The sequence below is a fragment of the Bradysia coprophila genome, unplaced genomic scaffold, assembly GCF_014529535.1.
Source record: "Bradysia coprophila strain Holo2 unplaced genomic scaffold, BU_Bcop_v1 contig_151, whole genome shotgun sequence".
Taxonomy (NCBI): domain Eukaryota; kingdom Metazoa; phylum Arthropoda; class Insecta; order Diptera; family Sciaridae; genus Bradysia; species Bradysia coprophila.
This window is the reverse complement of record NW_023503423.1, coordinates 7,906,620-7,926,158: the sequence shown is the minus strand read 5'-3', so window position 1 is coordinate 7,926,158 and position 19,539 is coordinate 7,906,620. Positions and strand designations below refer to the sequence as shown.

The 19,539-nt window shown below is 35.7% G+C and overlaps 1 protein-coding gene across 1 annotated transcript; it reads right to left on the bottom strand.

Annotated features, from left to right (window-relative positions):
* Positions 1 to 290: 290 nt before the first annotated feature.
* LOC119074802 (crossover junction endonuclease MUS81) lies at positions 291 to 2,196 on the bottom strand. The gene is made up of 4 exons (XM_037181086.1): positions 1,475 to 2,196; positions 813 to 1,406; positions 524 to 753; positions 291 to 464 (listed from the first exon to the last, which is right to left on the bottom strand). The coding sequence occupies exons 1-4, from the start codon at positions 1,808 to 1,810 to the stop codon at positions 329 to 331; spliced, it is 1,296 nt and encodes a 431-aa protein (XP_037036981.1). The 5' UTR covers positions 1,811 to 2,196; the 3' UTR covers positions 291 to 328.
* Positions 2,197 to 19,539: the final 17,343 nt, after the last annotated feature.

The following is a 19,539-nucleotide window of genomic DNA, read 5'->3' as shown; positions in this document are numbered from 1 at the left end:
GTAGACGTACCTTCAGTACTAATGTGACTATTTTTATCGCTCGGGAAAATTCTTCTTTGGGGAATCAAAGACTTCTGTCACATGAATCCACAAAGAACTATACCTCGAGCGTCTGCTAGGGACATGAACGGTACACGAACAGGAGGATGATGCCGAAAAACTGGCAATTGTTCAATCAAAGACATTTTAGTCTCCAAAATATTTTTCATTTACTACCCAAGGGTTTGATCGTAATTTATCAGAAATTTCCCATCGAGTATCACAGTCGACTTCCGCCACTAAATGTACACATTGCAACGATTCATTTAACTAATCGGAACACTTTATGCTATAAGGCCGATGCCTGTAAATTGTACAAATTGTATATGATGCGACTAATGACCGGTCCAATTTTCTTTCCCGAAGAACATTTGATGTCAGCCAAAAGCAGTTCGCCTTCACTCTCGTCGATGCACTGTTTATATCTGTAACATTTAATTATCATTGTCATCACACTCGGATTGATAAGAATTTATTTACTTACTGTAGCAACAAATGTGCGGGAGTGGGATAGATTTTCGTAATAGCCAGTGCCTTTTCAACGCTTAAAGTCTTCAATTGGACCAGTTGTCGAACGAACAAGTCTTTGATCGTAAAGTTTCTCATTTTTGTCGATACCAGCGAGAACTCGGTGAATTGCATTACAGGAATGGTGTCATCATTTACCGTGCAGGGCCATAAATGGTCTTTCTTTGTGACCATCAAATTTTTGTCCTGGGAATGGGGAAACATTAGGCAAGCACTTGAAAGAACAAAAGGAATGTTCCACCCACTTTGTACGTTCGGATGAGAATATTGGTTAGGACCGCCAGGTACATCATCGAATCAGCATGTGAATCCGTAAATTTAACCGAAAAATCGTTCTGTACTTGATTATTCGTTCCTGCCTGAAGTAGGTTGGCTATGGGAAGTCCGACAAATTGATTGCTGCCCTTGTTTTCGATCAAGTAAATCACATTCTGAACACCGCAGGCTTTCAATCGAAATTTCTGTTCGTTGAAGCGTCCGTCCTTTATGCTGCCAGCCAAATCATCAATTCGTTTCCGTTCAACGATATATGGTATGAGAACTTCTCGATTGTCCTTATCACGACAAATCCATAAGAAATCTCCCACACTCAATCGTCGCACTTCGAATTGAACGTTCCGTTGGGTTAACTGTTGAATCGTAACGTCCAAGTTGCTCTTTTTCTTTCCCATCGTTTCTGTCGAGTCCACCAAGAGAATAATCTTGAATGAACCTCCGTTTATGAACACTGTATCCGGCGTTTGAGTACCAGACTCAGTTTGCGTTTGAGTTTCTTGTTGACTTTGGATCACAGTTGTGCTTGATTTTGCTGCAGGTTTTCTCATTTGGCGTCGTTTGTCCTGAGTAAAAACAATTTCAAGAATTTCATGGCTCGTCCCATACAAAGCGAATGTACACAGAACTGTACCTTGTTGATCTTTATGGTAGCTTTGTGCACCGCTTCCTTGAAACTCTCATCGTGCCTTTCTTCACTCGCCACATTTTCCACCATCTTAAGTTTTTCGTCCAACATCCGACATATACCCGCACCAAATCCATCCAAAATTGCACAATCTCTACCGGTCCTTAACAGCAACGGATACTTTCGTAGTGAGTCCAGAGCCTTTGTAAGCGAATGTTGTTTCATGGAATTGTTATCTTCAGCCTGTTTAATCCAATCCATTAACCATTTCTCGAACAACGGATTGGGACCGATTTGAATCAGTTTGATGCGTTGCCGATTTTCCACTGATCGGGAAAACATTTTTGTTGTTTTCGAAGACGTCGGTACACAAACAAGCGGTTGGTGGAAAACCGGAAAATTTTGACATTTCTAAATATATTCAACGGAGTAAAGAGAGGTTAGGTTTGATGTTTATAGATTGTCGTGCATCAATTCTCTGCAATTGAGAGAGCATTTTGGGTGCATCCAACATTTATATGCACTCGTCACGTCACTCTCACCTCAAGACAGTAACTTATTTTGGGTTTTTTAATCTCATTTGTACTCCACTCCTCTGATGAATGACGAAAAATAAAACTTCGGGGAACGGTTTTCACGTAAAACTAAAATTTTATTTCAGATTATCGATACACAATTCACTTCTTCTCCGTCTTTTGACTTTCCAATTGGGTACGCAGCTGTTGACTGAAATCATCTTCAATATTATCGTCGTCCCAATTGTCCTCCCAAACATTTAGTTCCTCTTCATTTTCCTTACTCGTCCAATCTATAAGTTAGAAATTGAGTGCCTTTGTCGCTACAGTGTAGATTGAACAGTGGATTCATACCTTCAGCTGGGAATTCCTCAAATTCATCGTCTTCCTCCAAAAGACCCAAATCGACTTTATCCTTATCGGCCATGGCAAATTGATTTCAGTTTATGTTCGAAGTTTCGCAGGAATTACTGGCGAATGTTTTGACTAAAATGATTTGTGGTGTGTGATGAAGCACTTTTCCGTGTGTTTGTCATATATTTTCACCATTTTCACCACACCGTCGTGAAGAAGTATGCAACTAATACTTAAAAGATATTTTAAAACAGAACGCAGCTACAGTTAAAGGTGGCATTTTCAAAAGTATGAAAGTCTGGACGTCTTTTCCTCAGTGTTTTTATCAGATACTGATTTTCCTTAGTCGGCCATAGAGACCCTCAGATCAGAGGTTGATTTTACTTCGTTCGTGATAGAATCGTGATACGGATCTACCGTCCACAACAGTTGTAATTACAACTGTTCATACAAAAGAGACCAAATTTCGAGAAAAACTCTATAATTTTGTACCAAGGGTACCAAGGCATTAAATAGTTATTTATGCAAAAAGTTACGAAAGAGTTTTGTTCTTGTCACTAGGTGTGACGTTGTACACCTGGAGTGAGTGAGTAAGCAAGTGAGTTGTTGAAAATGGAAAATATTTTTGGATATCAGCCTGTCAATTGTCAAAAACCACACTCGGTCATTTTATTTTGGTTTTACCTTAAAATGATCGAGTCTGCTTTTGGAAAATTGAAATTTAATTGTCAAAAACCAAACTCGATCATTTTATTTTACTTTTACTCTTTAAGTGTTTTTGACTGATAGTTGATTTATACTTTATTGTTCTCCAGATTTTTTTCAACATACTTTATTATTTGCACACGTCACCAAGTACTTCATTTATACACATGATATTATCCATATTGAAATAGTATGTTGTGTTACAAGTATTGTAATGTTGATTTTTTCAGCACTAGACCCAAGTTTTCTTTAAGTAAGTAAGGAAAATTGAGTCGTGTGCTGAAAAAATTTCATTACAATACGTGTAACACATCATGCTTTGTGCCAACCGAGAATTGAAATAGACAAATTCCGAAAAAATCATAATTTTCATGGTAAACAATCACTCTTCAAATTTGATCGATCACATTGCTCTGCATTTTCTAAAACGAATGATGTAATAACTCATACAAATTCCATAACAACACTGCTTTGAGTGTTGAAATATCCCATCAAACGGGTGCTGAAATAAGTCACTTTACAACACTAAAATGAGTGCTGAAAAGAGTCGTATTTCAATTCTCGGTGGCACAAACGATTTTTCCATACCTACTTCTAATACGCAATAATCAGTAGCCTTAGAGAACGTCGTTTATATACCGTGAAAATACAGAAGGGATAGTTGGTTCAACCAATCAAAATAGACCATCAACCCCTATTGTTTAACGAATCACTAGAACAGATTTTCCAAGAAGCGCATATGTATGTGTGTATGTGTATATAGTAAAATAAATTTGTTCACTTTTGGTAAGCTCTGCTCACCTCAAATTTTTTTCCTAAATTTAAAATTTTTCAAATTTTTCAAATTTTTACATTTTTCAAATTTTTTAAATTTTTCAAATTTTTTAAATATTTTTATTTATTTTAATTTTTAATTTCGCGGTTTTTGCGATCAAAATTTTCTATTGCAGATTCGTATAGAGAACCTTCTTAAACGTCGAGAAAACAATTTTTGGGAAAAAGTGTGTTCGCGAAATTTCGCGTTTTCGGATGGAAGATATAGAGGATATAAATTGCGACCAAATAACACAACAGAAAATAAAACCAAACTTCCAAAATCAATCAGCGAAGCCGAGGTCAATAAACACACGAAAACGAGACTTTTCATATTTATCCCGATCCCGAGTTATGTAATGGATTTTATATGCTGAGGGCGTCGAAAGAAGTGCTTAAAACATGAAAAGTACGGTTTATTACGCATGTAAATATATTTTTTGTTATATGCCTTATGCATAAAACCAACATAATAAGTATTTGCGCTCGCAGTTGACACAGTCTCACTACGATACACCTGATTCTGTGAGATTCGTAGGATTCTATGTTAGTTGATGTGGTTTTGCAAGAAAATTATGAATATTTTCACTAACAGGAGTTAGCATCACGTTAGTAAATGAGGGTTTTGCGCACACGATGTGTTGCCGAACTCGCTTCTCTCATACAGTGCACAAAACAACCCCATTCTACTTACTACTTATCAAAGTTGCTAGTTTTAAATTGTGGCCGACGAGATGGCCGATGGTAACGTTGCGACTCATAATCATGGCCCTACGTTAGTGAAGTGCCGTGACGCAAGTCCGTTCACACTGAAAAGTTTGACAAACTTTTTTTTTCCGTAGGACTGAGAAACATATATATACACAATTTACTACCCCCCACTTATTTTATTCGTAATCTAGGCGTCCATACGAGTTCAACGAGCTATCACACGCCTCATAAGGTTAAGATTTGGCCGAGATATTAAATTTCAAAACTTGAAAATTTGTATGAAGAAATTGATTTCCACACATTTTGAAATAGATGAATTTTACCAACCTTTGTCACTTTGTCACTTTGTTACAACGAAACTTTTGAATTTACCGGTGAAGGACGTAATTCTAAGAAACTAATTTGAAGGAATTTTCATAAAAGCTTATAATTTAGGAGCTATGAACGTTTTAAGGTATTGAACTATAGGACCCATAACTCAAAAAATATGGCAGATAGAAAGTTCGTTTAATAGACAACGTTATAGAGTCTTAGATTATAGTCGATGCGTGTTTCATGGTTTCACTAAAAAGTCGCTTATCTTGGAGATATGAGCGTTTTAAGTGCGAACTATGGCAGCCATAACTCGGAAAATACGGCAGATGGAATCCTCGTGGAAAAGACAAAGTTGTAACCACTGTTTCAATTACCACCTGCTTCACACAAAAAGTTACAAAAATCGAGGGGGTGACCACTCACACACAAGAGCGTACACTGTGATCACTTTCAGACGATAACTCTTTCGATAACCAACCACTTTGCCGAAGAAACGAACTTTCCATCAGTTTTGACGCAAATTTTTTTTGTTGTAATTTTCTTTCTAAAAATTTTCGGGTAAAATTTTTGTTGATCAAACTTTCGCGTGCTTTCCTTATCAGTTGCCATTTGTGACGTATATCTTTTTGCGTGTCGAATCTGTAAGCGTCACCTACACCGATATCAGTTCTTTTGTAAGTCGATATCAGTTCTTTTGCGTCACACTGTAAGTGGGTTTGGGCGATTTCATTATCCTATTTTCTTCGGACCTGTATACATTTGGGTGTCTCGTGTCTGTTATATAATTGTACGTGCACAATAATGCACACTTTTGAAATTCCTAAATAATTCTTTAAATCTTATTTAATTAGAATGTTAAAAATGTAACTTTTCTACTGGAAATCGTTTCCAACAAAGGCTTAAAACATCGTATATGGAACCAATATAATTTTTATGACTCAATAAGTATTTTAGCGACGATTAAAATCGCTTCACACAAAAAATATCATTAATAAATAATATCCAGATGTTGTCTGCTTTCTTAATAAATTTGTTTAAAATCATTTTTACAAATAAAATATACATTTCGACGATATAATATAATGCGGGGTTAATACAGAAATGATACTAGGCACATGTCCTTGATCTCAGAACCATATAATAATTTTGAAAACAAACTTAATGTTTGTTCATTACAATCCATATAATACGGGGAGTGTATTAGTAATGTATGCAACAAGTTGAGAAATGGGGTTGTTTTTGTCACTGGAAGTGATGTGATGCGATTACATTGTCTCCGAATGGTTAGAGATGTTGCATTGGGTTTTGGTTTGGGAACTGTCGGGAGTTTGAAATTTGGCCAGAGCAAGCTTTTTATTTACGGTTTATGGTTCAAAAGGAAGGATAGACAAAAAGTATTTATGAAAATCCATTTCGTCACTAGTGAAAAAAGTGTAAATGAAAATCGGTTTCGTCACTAGTGACAAACGGGAAAACATAGAAAAACAGAAAAAAGACACCCAAATGTTATGCAAAAGTCTACTTTCCGCAGCGCTGTTACAGAATCATGTTTTCATATAACGTTCAATACATGTCTGCTTTCGTTCGGTCATATCTTCATCAATGGTTGGAAAAGTTATTGTAAACATATCGAAAAGGATAGTTTTACAAACAAATTTTTTTTTGAGGCACGCACTTGATGATGTTTAACTTGTTATTTGAGATGCATATTATGGTGTGTAGTGTAATATGCATGCTTAATGTGCACTATGAACGTATGAATGAAACATCATGGCAATTGTAGACATTAGACATAACTCCAACAAATAATCTATATAAACAACAAAAGCGAAACAATTGGTTTGTTTCTCTTCATATTTTTATCGTTTTAATTCCGGAAATCAGCAATCATAGTTTGGTGTATGATTTTCCTATATATGCATTTGTTATCGAAAAAGAAAAGGTTAGACAAAGTGAACTTTGTGGAACGTTTACGATATATATACCGTAAACTGTACAGATGGTCTATCTACTATCTGAACCGATAACTAATTTTTGATTCCGATGATGACAACTTCCGACGATCCGGTTGCTTTAATTTTTTATTTTTACTCTGAAGAAATGTTGAGGGCTTGCGATTTTATACTCGAGTATTTTCGTAAAGCGCTGTCTGATTTTAGGCTTCCTAATTTTGTAAATAAGGGGTATATCGACCGAACCGTTAAACCGCTAATTTATTCAATATTTTAGTTGATTATGAACGTCAATGTGTTGCTGGACGTTTTTTCGTTAGAAAAGGCAAAAGGTTCTGAAAGAAAGATCTGACCTTTGCGAAGCTAGTGACAGTGTATGGATAATACACTGTAAATAGCAGTTTTATTGTCTGCTTAAACATTTTCTTCAAATTATGGCTATAAATTAACTTTATAACTCTTTGTAAACATGTAAACATAGGACAGAGGACAAACAAATTGTTTAAATAATTCACTCGTCCGATTTGTTGTAAAATGATCTTCTTTTTCGTCGGACCGCAATAATGGTTTTGTTCGAACAATAAACATTAATGCCTTTTGTGTACTATTCATTTAACATACACGCATATCCTTTTCCATGTTCAATTTCCACAGTTTGTTTCGATATTTGTTTACGTAAACGCAAAACGGACAATTTTTATTTTCTTGAATAAATATACCTAATTTTGGATGGAATTTTTGGAATGTATGCGACACTGTTTCATTTTATAAATACTAGGTCCCACCTGTTGGGTGGGTCAGATCCCTTGACTGTCTGAACCTGAACTTCTTTATAGATGTTGTATTGGTAATGATTTATTGGTTGATTAAGAAGAACTACTAGAACGGTCTAAATCTCTCATTAACAATTTAATTCTGTTTTGTTTTACTGAAAATCTTTGTAAAGTCTTGGGACGTTATAAAACGATACTAATTTTTGATTCACAACTTCATTTTCTGTTACTGGCCTGGTTTTATGCTCATATTAGACCGTTATTGTCTATAAAATGATTAATGCCTTCAGTATAAATTAAACTCGTGTGAATTGCGGCTAGAGCGTTGCTCTCGCCGCAAACTTCACACGAGTTTAATTTTTTGTGGTTTAATCGCTTTTGTTAACAAGACAAAATAAAATAACAAGAAACAATTGTTGAAAATTCGTTTAGCAACAGCAGTTACATCGTTAGACCAATATAATGTATCTTAAAACATAACCTCAGCAATTCTGTGCTTTATCAATTTTTTTTGAACAAAGAGCAGAAAAGGTTTTTTTTTGAGAACTCCTTCCAGCTGGTTGAACCAATACCACCCATTTTCGAACTTGACCTGAGGAATTCAATGCTTCATCGAATAATTTTTTTTTTTGAAAATCGGTTGAACTTTGCTCCAGTTATCGTGTTAACAAAGAGCAGAAAAGGCTTCTTTCGAGAACTACTCCCAGATGGTTGAACCGATACCACCTATTTTCGAACTTCAATCCTTCATCGAATAACAAACAAACAAACCCATTTTCAAACTTGACCTGGGAGGTGCGGGAAATAGATAAAAATTCAGTTTCGGAAGATTCTAAAGTGGATTGATTTTATTATGCAAAATAAAACACATTTATTTAAAAATAGTATTGAAAAGTGTCAGTAAAAAATATCAAACCAGATTTCCATACATTTTTAATCATAGTGAACGTGATACCTACATGTGTATTTGTTTCTGTAAAACCCATGACTTACAGACAAGGGAATAATAAATTGCCTACCCGCATGAGAGTAGAGGAGCGTATAGAATGTGCAGCCATAATTATAATTATCATTATAAAGTAAGAGGATAAAAGGATGCGTCAACAGTCAAAATATATCTAAAAAAAAGCAAACAATATTTGAACATAGCCTCAACTATAACAGCGGCCGATAGCAAGATCGTGGCGGTTAAATTACACATTTTAGGTAAATGTTAGATAAAGGATGTAGTGGACGATTTGTTTAAATTATGAAACGAGAAGTTGGTACCTTCCATACAAATCACTTTCCATTAAGTCGAACGGATCCACGAGGAACCAAATTTTGAATAAAGTATTATCATATCGTATACCTCGTCGTAATTATAAAGTGATTTCTATATTCACGCTTCATGTGACGAACAAAGTACTCTGTTTTTATTAAACTTGCCGTATGGATCCTCAATTTGGATTCAGTTAGATTCGTACTCCTGTCCAGATCGACATGAAATTATTTTTCTTATTTTTAACATCAGTGCTGCTGCACTTCACAGTATCAGATTCAGTAATACTTAGATCGTTGGATTTTCAATAGATTAGAGTAAATAAGAAAAATCTTCTTTTTTTTCGAGGGCATTCTGGTGGTTTTTAAACATTGCTCCAATTCTTTCAACAAAAAATATATTGATAAATTATTAACACCGCGTAAACCAATCAATCGTACAACGTCGCTCACTTCATTGGATATATACATAAAGCCTGGAATTTCATTCGACTCACCGATCTATGTAAGCTATTTTTACTGACAAAGAAAACGAGCTATCGAATCCATTTGTCCATACAGATTCATGTGGAGTTTTTCAAAAAATTTGCTACTCAATACAAAACATTTATGATTAATTATAAAATTGAGCTGTGCGAAGGTTTGATCCTTAAAAATCATCCGTTGTATATATACCTTTTCCACAAAGGTAATGAAACTGAATCCAACATTTTGAACCCGTGTCCTCTAAAGGTTTGACCGTCGTTTTGATGATATCGTAAAAGTTTTGAAATCAAATTCGAAAGTTACGACATATTTTAGGGTCATATATTCATAAAGCCGTACTACACAAGCTACGAATACATGCCGCGCCTGCTACCAACTGGAATGTGGCGTATCGAAAATACGGTAACAAAAGATTCGAAAGACGGCGAAAGAGTCCTTAAAATTATCAATTACTACGAAATCACAGCGACGGGAATTGAAGAGTTTTAACGCAAATGTTCAAATGGAAAATTCAAATTAATAAATCTCGGTTGCAAGACAGGTTTCTACAAGCTACATTTTATTGATTCTCATTTCATTAACTGAAGTTAATGTCGTCTGCTTATCCGCTACGCTGAACGATCACGAGCACCAAAATCTCAGGACATGTCATATTATACTTAAATGGTCCGTTGCCAATCTGCAACGTTAAAAAACTGAGTGAATTTTGTGCACTCCTAGACTTATTGATGTCATTTCGGACCTACGTCCAAATATTCTGACATTGTACACACTTCACGTTCTATTGTACATGTATGTATCGATGGCACATTTAGAAGACTTCTATGGACTGTTTGCCACCGACTGATGAGTAGCAGTCCTTAGAGCTCCTGAATGACGAAACAGGTTGTCTTTGTTTAGAACTTGATATCATCAAGATCACCTTCTCCTTCACGGAGTCCCATGTATAGGCTCCAGCGTGAGTTCTTGTTTGTGATGTTTGCCTGAAACTACATGTCATATTATACTTAAATGGTCCGTTGCCAATCTGCAACGTTAAAAAACTGAGAGAATTTTGTGCACTCCTTGACTAACCTTAGGAGTGGATCCTGTGTAGATCAACCGTTACGTCCTTGTGCAGGACGTTTGGAATCACTGAAAATGCCTACAAACATTGAGCTAAATTCAGAGCTCATCAAATGTTTCTCTATAGTTTTGCATGCGGTGTCGTGTGTGATTTCCCAAAATGATTTCCCATTTTTCTCGGCTTAACTCTTGTGACTAAGTATAGATACTAAATCACTGATGATATTTGGACAGGTCGAAAAACAATTCAGTTCTTCAAAATATTTATTTATTTATTTTCGTTTAAAGACCAAATAACAGGCCAGAGCCCAATAACAATTCAGTCTATTACAAAAAACAAACAATAGAAAAAATCTACAATCATTGATTAGAAAAAAATTAAAGTTAAAAGAAAAAAAAACAAAATCCGTACATAAAAAATAATTGAAATAATGAGACTACCAAACAAAATGATCTTTCACTGATCTATTAAATGCCATTGATGAGCTGTTGAAAATGTCAAGGTCACTGAAGAGCATGTCATGGTTTCGTTGAATCCTATATAGCGGTGAATTTGATTGATAATTGGTGACCATCCTCGGAAGATAAAACACATCTGATTGTCTCGTTGTCCTAACTGGTTGCCGAAAAGAAAGACGCTGAGAAAGCACTGAGTCCACATGATTATGTATTAACTTGTATAGCATAACTTCATCACCATTCAGTCGAACGATTGAAGTTTCAGATGTTTCAAACGCTCATTATAAGGAGGTCTCTGGTTTCCAATACCAAATTTGAATTAAAACATGCGAGTAAATTTCTTTTGGACTCTCTCAACCTGTTGCACCGCATCATGATAAAACGGACTCCAGACCGACGAACACTATTCAAGCCAGCTTCTGATGAGAGATGAGTATAAAAGACGTAGACTGGATTGGTTAGTAAAGTATTTTCCACAGCGGAATATAAAGCCAAGTGTCTTAAAGGACTTACGAACCATGTGATCAATGTGATCAGTAAACGACAATTTGTCATCCATAATAACTCCAAGGTCTTTCTTTAATGATACTCTTTCCAGCACTACTCCATCAATAGTGTAAGGAAACGATATTTTGTTTAGACTGTGAGTAGTTGACATAACTGCACACTTTCCAACATTGAGAACCATATTATTTTCCTTACACCATTTAACCACCGTCCCAATGTCATCTTGAAGCATTTGACAATCGTAAGACGTACTTATCGCTCTAAACAACTTCAGGTAATCTGCAAAACCTGAGCAGGATGGCAGCGAAGATAACAAGTCGTTTATAAACATAATGAACAGCAATGGATCGTTCAGAACTATTTATATAGAACTATTATAGAACTATTTTGTATGGAATGGTTTTTTACAGTGTTTTACAGTTGTGTGATACACTGTCAAATTTCTCAGAAACGTTTAGCACTGATTTTTACTGAAAAATATCATTTCGGCGTTGAATGATTTAATTTCTATCTAACAAAATTTTCGAGTAATTTTTTTTGAGTATAAAACGATTTAGCAAATTTAATGTGCCGGACATATAAAGAGAAAATGTTGTTCATAAAAATCAGTATTCATCTGACGTATAATTGAAGTTAAACATTAATTTTGACGTTTATTGTCAAATGGCAATGTCGTAAATTAACTAGTCGTAATTTGAATCAAAAATAATGTGGAAAAACAGGATCTGAATCGTTCTATTGTTCTGTTTTGGAATGAAATTCAAAATTTAATTGTAAATCGTTTTCAGAACGTGCAAAGTAGTGTACTTCTTCAAGTTTTTTATCAATGTAATTAAGTCTTCAATGAACGTTCTTTGCTGTGTCAATCTGAAGCTTTTTTGGTTCTTGGCATTATTTGCCATCCCTAATCTTCTAAATTTATTTCCTAACAATTCGTACTCGATGGGAGGATTCAACATTAGATACCAAATTATTGGTGTAATTAGATTCGATATTGTGAGCAAGACAGACGACAGCGACACGACTAAGAACGCCAACCAATAAATTATTTCTGAATCGTTCCACGATAAGGTCATAAAAAAGGGTAAACCCAAAGCACTGTCAAGCACCGAAGCTGACTTTGACATAACTCAATTAGAAGGCCAAAAACACACCTGTTGACTATTTTGTAAAAAATTTTGATAGCCATTGTATGAAAAAGAATAGCCAACTTTGATCGGTTCAGTCCTCTATTTGAGTGACGGCAAAGTCAGCTTCGGTGCTAGAAGCTGACTTTGACATAACTCAATTAGAAGGCCAAAAACACACCTGTTGACTATTTTGTAAAAAATTTTGATAGCCATTGTATGAAAAAGAATAGCCAACTTTGATCGGTTCAGTCCTCTATTTGAGTGACGGCAAAGTCAGCTTCGGTGCTAGACAGTGCGTTGGTAAACCTTTATCGGTGGTGCATATTGGAAGTCTTATTACAATCAACAAAGGAACAGTTGCAAGTAATGCGATACAATATGAACGGACGAAACTCATAAATTTGTTTATCTTTTCGCTTTTTTCCTCATATTCTTCACGATTTTCAATTGAGTGAACAGCGGTCTGATCATTTAAAAGTTCCAGGATTTCCTTTTGCTTGAATAGAAGGTACAAAAATTTGACGTATACAACCGCCGATACAACTGCAGTCTGTACCGAAAAAATCGACTCATTTCGATCGTCACATAGAATATAGAATTAGTTAAACAAAATATCGGGAGCAAAGCGCCACAAAAAGTGTAAAATAATTTCTTCTCAATTTTACGGATATTAGATTCATCGTCCCTTTGCCATATTCCAAGTGTGTGGAATAATTTTATAATTTGCTGAAGTGTTTTGTGAACTTGAATCGCCAACATTTTCTTAGACTTTTATCATCGGCTGTTTCAACTCAATGCCAAACACTGACTGGTTGAATGCTCGCACTTAAATCCATTATATAGAACTGGTGACCGTCGATGTGCTGGTGATTTGATGCATAATACACAACCAACCATCGCAATACAATAAGAAACCTAAAAAGATTTTGATTCGATTCACTCGCAGGCCTCACAAACCGTCTAAAACTCCTAAAATTTCAAAAATGCTCCTAAAATCTCCTAAAACTCCTAAAATGAGACCTCGAAAATCTCATTAAACTTATTATAAATCAGGATCACGATCAATGCAATCAGTGGATGTGTAAAATAACATAAAAAACGCCTACGTCTCCTTAGATCTCAATAGAGTAATTGTTTTTGTTAATTGCTAACTAGGTCCCACCTGTTGGGTGGGTCAGATCCCTTAACTGTCTGAACCTGAACTTCTTTATAGATGTTGTATCGGTAATGATTTGTTGGTTGATTAAGAAGAACTACTAGAACGGTCTAAATCTCTCATTAACAATTTAATTCTGTTTTGTTTTACTGAAAATCTTTGTAAATTCTTGGGACGTTATAAAACGATACTAATTTTTGATTCACAACTTCATTTTCTGTTACTGGCCTGGTTTTATGCTCATATTAGACCGTTATTGTTTATAAAATGATGAATGCCTTCAATAAAAATTAAACTCGTGTGAAACTTCACACTCGTTAATTTTTTGTGGTTTATTCGCTTTTGTTAACAAGACAAAATAAAATAACAAGAAAGACTTATTGAAATAGATCAAAAAATTCGTTTAGCAACAGCAGCTACATCGTTAGACCAATACAATGTATCTTGAAACCTAACCCAACGCACTGCTACTAGCATGAACACTCCTTTGACAAATGTCCAATTTGGAGGCTTTTGTGATGAGAGCTACCGCTTAAGATTGATTGTATGGTGTGTTTTAACTCATACAACGAAAACTAGTCATCTATCTTTACGAAAGAAACGCAGTGCCTACTGTGACTTCATCAGCCTCCAAATATTTCTTATGTTCATGCTAGGAGCAGTGCGTTGCCTAACCTCAGGAATTCTGTGCTTTATCAAACATTTTTCTTTAAATCGGTTCAGAACACTGTAACTGGGGTTAACAAAGAGCAGAAAAGGCTTTTTCTGAGAACTACTTCCAGATGGTTGAACCAATACAACCCATCGAACTTGACCTGAGGATTTCAATGCTTCATCGAATAAAAAAAAGTTTTTGAAAATCGGTTGAACTTTGCTCCAGTTATCGTGTTAACAAAGAGCAGAAAAGGCTTCTTCTGAGAACTACTACCAGATGGTTGAACCGATACCACCCATTTTCGAACTTGACCTGAGGATTTCAACACTTCATTAAATAAAAAAAAAGTTTTTGAAAATCGGTTGAGATTTACTCAAGTTATCGTGTTAACAAAGGGCACAAAATTTTAACATTTAACGTTTTTTCATCACATTTCAATACATTTTTAATCATAGTGAACGTGTTATGTACGGTGTATTTGTTTTTGTAAAACCCATGACTTACAGTCGAGGGATTATTTGAAATAATATTCTGAAAAATGACAGTAGAAGCAATACATGGAAGCTGTAAAATCTAAAATAATAATCATTCTGGATTCAGATACTGCCGATCCACATGATTTTTGTGAAATAATTTTTTAAGAAAAACATATTCGAACAGACTTATACCATTTTTTAACTAAAAAAATGCTTTTTATTTAGTTCTAAACTGACGATTGAAATTTAATTGAATTCTAAGAACTTTTTGATAACTTTAGGTGAATACAATTTCTTTGGGTAGATCCATTTCCGATCCTGTAACATCGGCCACCACGTAAACCTAGTCTAAGCGAATGCTGCAACGTGAGTTTAATTTTGCTAAATACTTGAACGAACAAGACAATACCTTACACGTAGGAAATCAAAGAATGTTACAAGAAATATAGACTTCCCGGCAATAGACATTGTAAAAGGAAAAATATGAGTTGTACGGCCTTCCACATCGAGCTATTTGTACAAGGAAACATAAAATGTTGTTAAAAAAAGTAAGCGAACGAAAGCTCGATCCTCCTAAAACTCCTAAAATATGAGGATTTTTAAAGCATGGGAGGCCTGCACTCGTTCTATTTATTCTACTTGTATCTGATTACGTATGAGTATAGTGAGAGTACATTATTTATTTCCACCTTAGACGACTTGCATCGAATAATTCGTCCAGGCAGTCTACTTCTGAATACGAAAACAAGACATGCACTTATTACCTTCACCAAAATGAACCTTAATGTTTTTCCAAGGTAACACTCTACCAACCGTACACAAGTTGTTTACAAAATTAGGAGGCTAAAAATATTCCACTAAATTCCACCTTTTGGGCGGTGCGGGTCCCTTGACTGATAATTTTATGAATATATTTTAAATCAATTTCATTGAATTTTTCGTTGTTAAACTTCCGAAGCATCACAAATCACTGGCATAACAAAAACCTTCGCCAGAGTCCAAATTCTTTAAATCATAAATAAAATACAACAACTCGTGTGAATTACGGCCCTCGCTCCGCTTGTATGAGTTGTCTATTAATCTGTTTCATCGTCTTATCGTGGCCCTACGTTAGTGAAGGGCCGTGCCGCAAGTCCGTTCACACTGAAAAATTCAATTCAATTCAATTCAACTTTATTCAGCAGGACAAAAAGGAAAAACCTTGTACAAATATCCTTTCGATTTAACAAACACTATTCAACTCTCTCTATCGATAATTAAACATAACAAAGATAAACATTGAGATACAAAAAATATAAAAAAAAAATAGCAAGTGACGGCATTAAATGGGAAAATAAGATTTTTAGTTCAGAGTATAAATGAACAAATAAACTCACCTACGGCGCTACCAGACACCACGCCCGCAAGCAACGCAGAAACATTCATTATATAAAGAAAAGAAATAATAATCTTGAAACGAAGGACTCCAGTCACAGAGCCGACAAGCAAACCCCGTGTGCAAAGCGTTTTTGACTCAATGGGGACGTACGTAATCTCGACATGCGTTGGAGAACCTCGACACAGAGCTAAGCATCCTCACTCCGACGGGAATCGCGTTATAGTCAGCTACAGTCCTCACAAAGAACGACCGGCCATATTGGGTCGAAACATGCCTTGGAATGACGTACTGGCAAAAAATTACAAAAAAAATTTCCGCAGGACTGAGGAACATATATACACAACTTTTTTGACTTTTCCTCTCCGCTCCTACTACCCCCACTTATTTTATTCGTAATCTGGGCGTCCATACGAGTTCACCGAGCTATCACACGCCTCATAAAGTTCAGATTTGGCCGAGATATTAATTTTCAAACTTTGGAAAATCGTATGAAGAAATTCATTTTCGTACATTTTGAAATTGATGAATTTTACCAACCTTTGGTACTCTGTTATGTTACTTTGTTACGGCGAAACTTTTTAATTTACCGGTGGATTTGGCTGAAATTTTCAGGGTATGTTAAGGACGTAATTCTAAGAAACTAATTTGAAGGAATTTTTATAAAAGCTTATAATTTCGGAACTATGCGCGTGTTAAGCTATTGAGCTATGGGACCTTTAACTCGGAAAATATGGCAGATAGAAAGTTCGTTAAAAAAAGACAAATTTATAGAGTTTCAGATTTCAGTCGACACGTGTTTCATGGTTTCCCTAAAAATTCGCTTATTTGGGAGCTATGAGTGTTTTAAGTGCGAGCTATGTCAGCCATAACTCGGAAAATACGGCAGATAGAAACCGCGTTTAAAAGACAAAGTTATAGAGTTTTAGATTCTAGTCGATGCGTGTTTCATTGTTTCGAAGTCGCTTATTTGGGAGCTATGAGTGTTTTCAGTGCGTCAATTTTTCGATTTTCGTCAAATTTTCGATTTTCATCAAAGTTTTAATTTTCGTCAATTTTTCAAATTTCGTAAAATTTTCGATTTTCGTCAAATGAAAGCTTCAGATCAAATAGAAAGTTATACAGTTTTGTAAGAAGAATATTTTCGTTCAAACTGCACAATATGATTGTCTATAATCTGCGACCAAATTCTAAAAAATCAAAACCTACAAGCTCTGTAATCCACTTACAAAAGAACTGATATCGGTGTAGGTGACGCTTACAGATTCGTCACGCAAAAAGGTATGCGTCAGAAATGGCAGCTGATGAGGAAAGTGCGCGAAAGTTTTATCAACAAAAATCTTACCAGAAAAATTTTAGGAAGAAAATTATAATAAAAAAGTTTGCGTCACAAGTGGCAGATGTTGAGGAAGGAAAATAGTGTCGAATCTTTAAGCGTCACCTACACCGATATCAGTTCTTTTGTAAGTGGATTACAGGGCTTGCGTCACACCTCCACTGTAAGTGGTTTTGGGCGATTGTTAACGTTAATCAGAAGTAAGTGATGCGAATGTGGAATGATTAGAGGACTTTTTCACTTTGACGGTACAAAATAAAAAAGCACGATAGCTATCTTTATTAGGCCTGTTCATTTTTGAGAAATAGTCTCAAATTCATCTGGCATGGTGTCTATCTGGTCCGGAAGGCTAAAATATTGGACCCGTATTTTTTTTAGAATTTTAAAAAATAGTTTAGATCTTGGAAGCGAAGCATTTGTTCAAATGTACGAAAGCGTTGGTTAGAAGAGAGGAGAATGATGGTGTATATCTTTTTTACTCTTCTAACCAACGCATTCGTACATATGAACAAATGCTTCGCTCCCCAGATCTAAACTATTTTTTAAAATTCTAAAAAAAAATACGGGTCCAATATTTTAGCCTTCCGGACCAGATAGACACCATGCCAGATGAATTTGAGACTATTTCTCTAAAATGAACGTGATCTCATCCTACAAACTCCCCGTCTATCTCAATCTTCTAAATCCTAGATAACGAAACCCCAACAGAATTACTCCTTCCTTCAATTCCTCATTTTCTTTTCCACATTTAACACAGCCCCGCACACACATCATGCTTCGTTGGGAGTCGAACCCAATCCAAGCATAACGACATTCGATCGATACTTCACAATGACGCCCCAAAAACACAATGCTGGTTCAGCATTCTGAAATATAATTCTACGATCTCTAGTCTCGCGCTACGAAACTTCACTCTGCACTTTTCTGCGATCACCTCACACCGATAGTTCTTTTTCAATCTGCAGTAAGACCTTGACTCGTTCCTTCAAACCAAGGGCTCACCGTTTTGCCTTAACTTCACAGAACGTCTCAATCAATAATCCAAAACAGGCCAAATACTCCTTAATCAAAACACATAACGACCGAAACTAGCGAACCGATTCCCATTCCTTTTCACGTCTCATTTCTTTCTACTGAATTTAAATCTGACCAGGCACTCCGAAATTGAATTCTGTGCGACTATTATTTGCTAAGAAGGTGTCAAGAATTTTAACAAATTCTTCTTTGTTCGTCGGCCGCTGCATTGATGGTTCCACTGTTTCTACTTGTACTGGAGGGATATTCTCCCCAACACGCATGTGCCAGTACATCTACTTGAGAAAAACTCGTTACTTAGGGCATGTTGCCCGTTCAGTAGTTGTGTTTATTCTGCTCCTTCTTCCATACAAAACCTTGTATTTATACGGATTTCAAGTCTTATGTGACCAATTTTAATTTAAAGGAATACTTTGATGACTTTTTCCTACTATTTTGACTAGAGTGAAATCACTCTCCATAATATTTTTGACACTCCCACCAGTTTCCGTAGGTAACGAGGAAACTCCAACCAAAAATATACAACCTCTACGTCCTTTTAATTCGACAGTTTTTAAATCGACTCGACCAACCAATTGACCAAATCTTTGTTTACTTCTTCTTCTTGTTGTTGCTAATGACGCTTGCCAATTGACCAATTGTTTGTTAGCTTCTTCTTCTTCTTCTTCTTCTTCTTTTTGCTATTGTCAAATGACGCATGCCAATTCACTAATTCTTTTTTAAATTCTTCTTCTGACTCTCTCACCTGTGGTATCGGAATTGATGAGGAAACCACACCACGATTCACTACTCTTTACTGATGTTTCTGGATTGTTACGACGACCATCGATTCGACCACCGAATGATTAACCAGTCTCTGCTAACTTCTTCTTCCTCTTACTGCTGGCTTTTTTTGCTGGGCATTACGACGACCATCAATCCGAATTTTCTATCAAATTGACTCGACCAACCAGTCTTGCGAATTTCTTTTCTTCTATGACCTTTTCTTCTTGC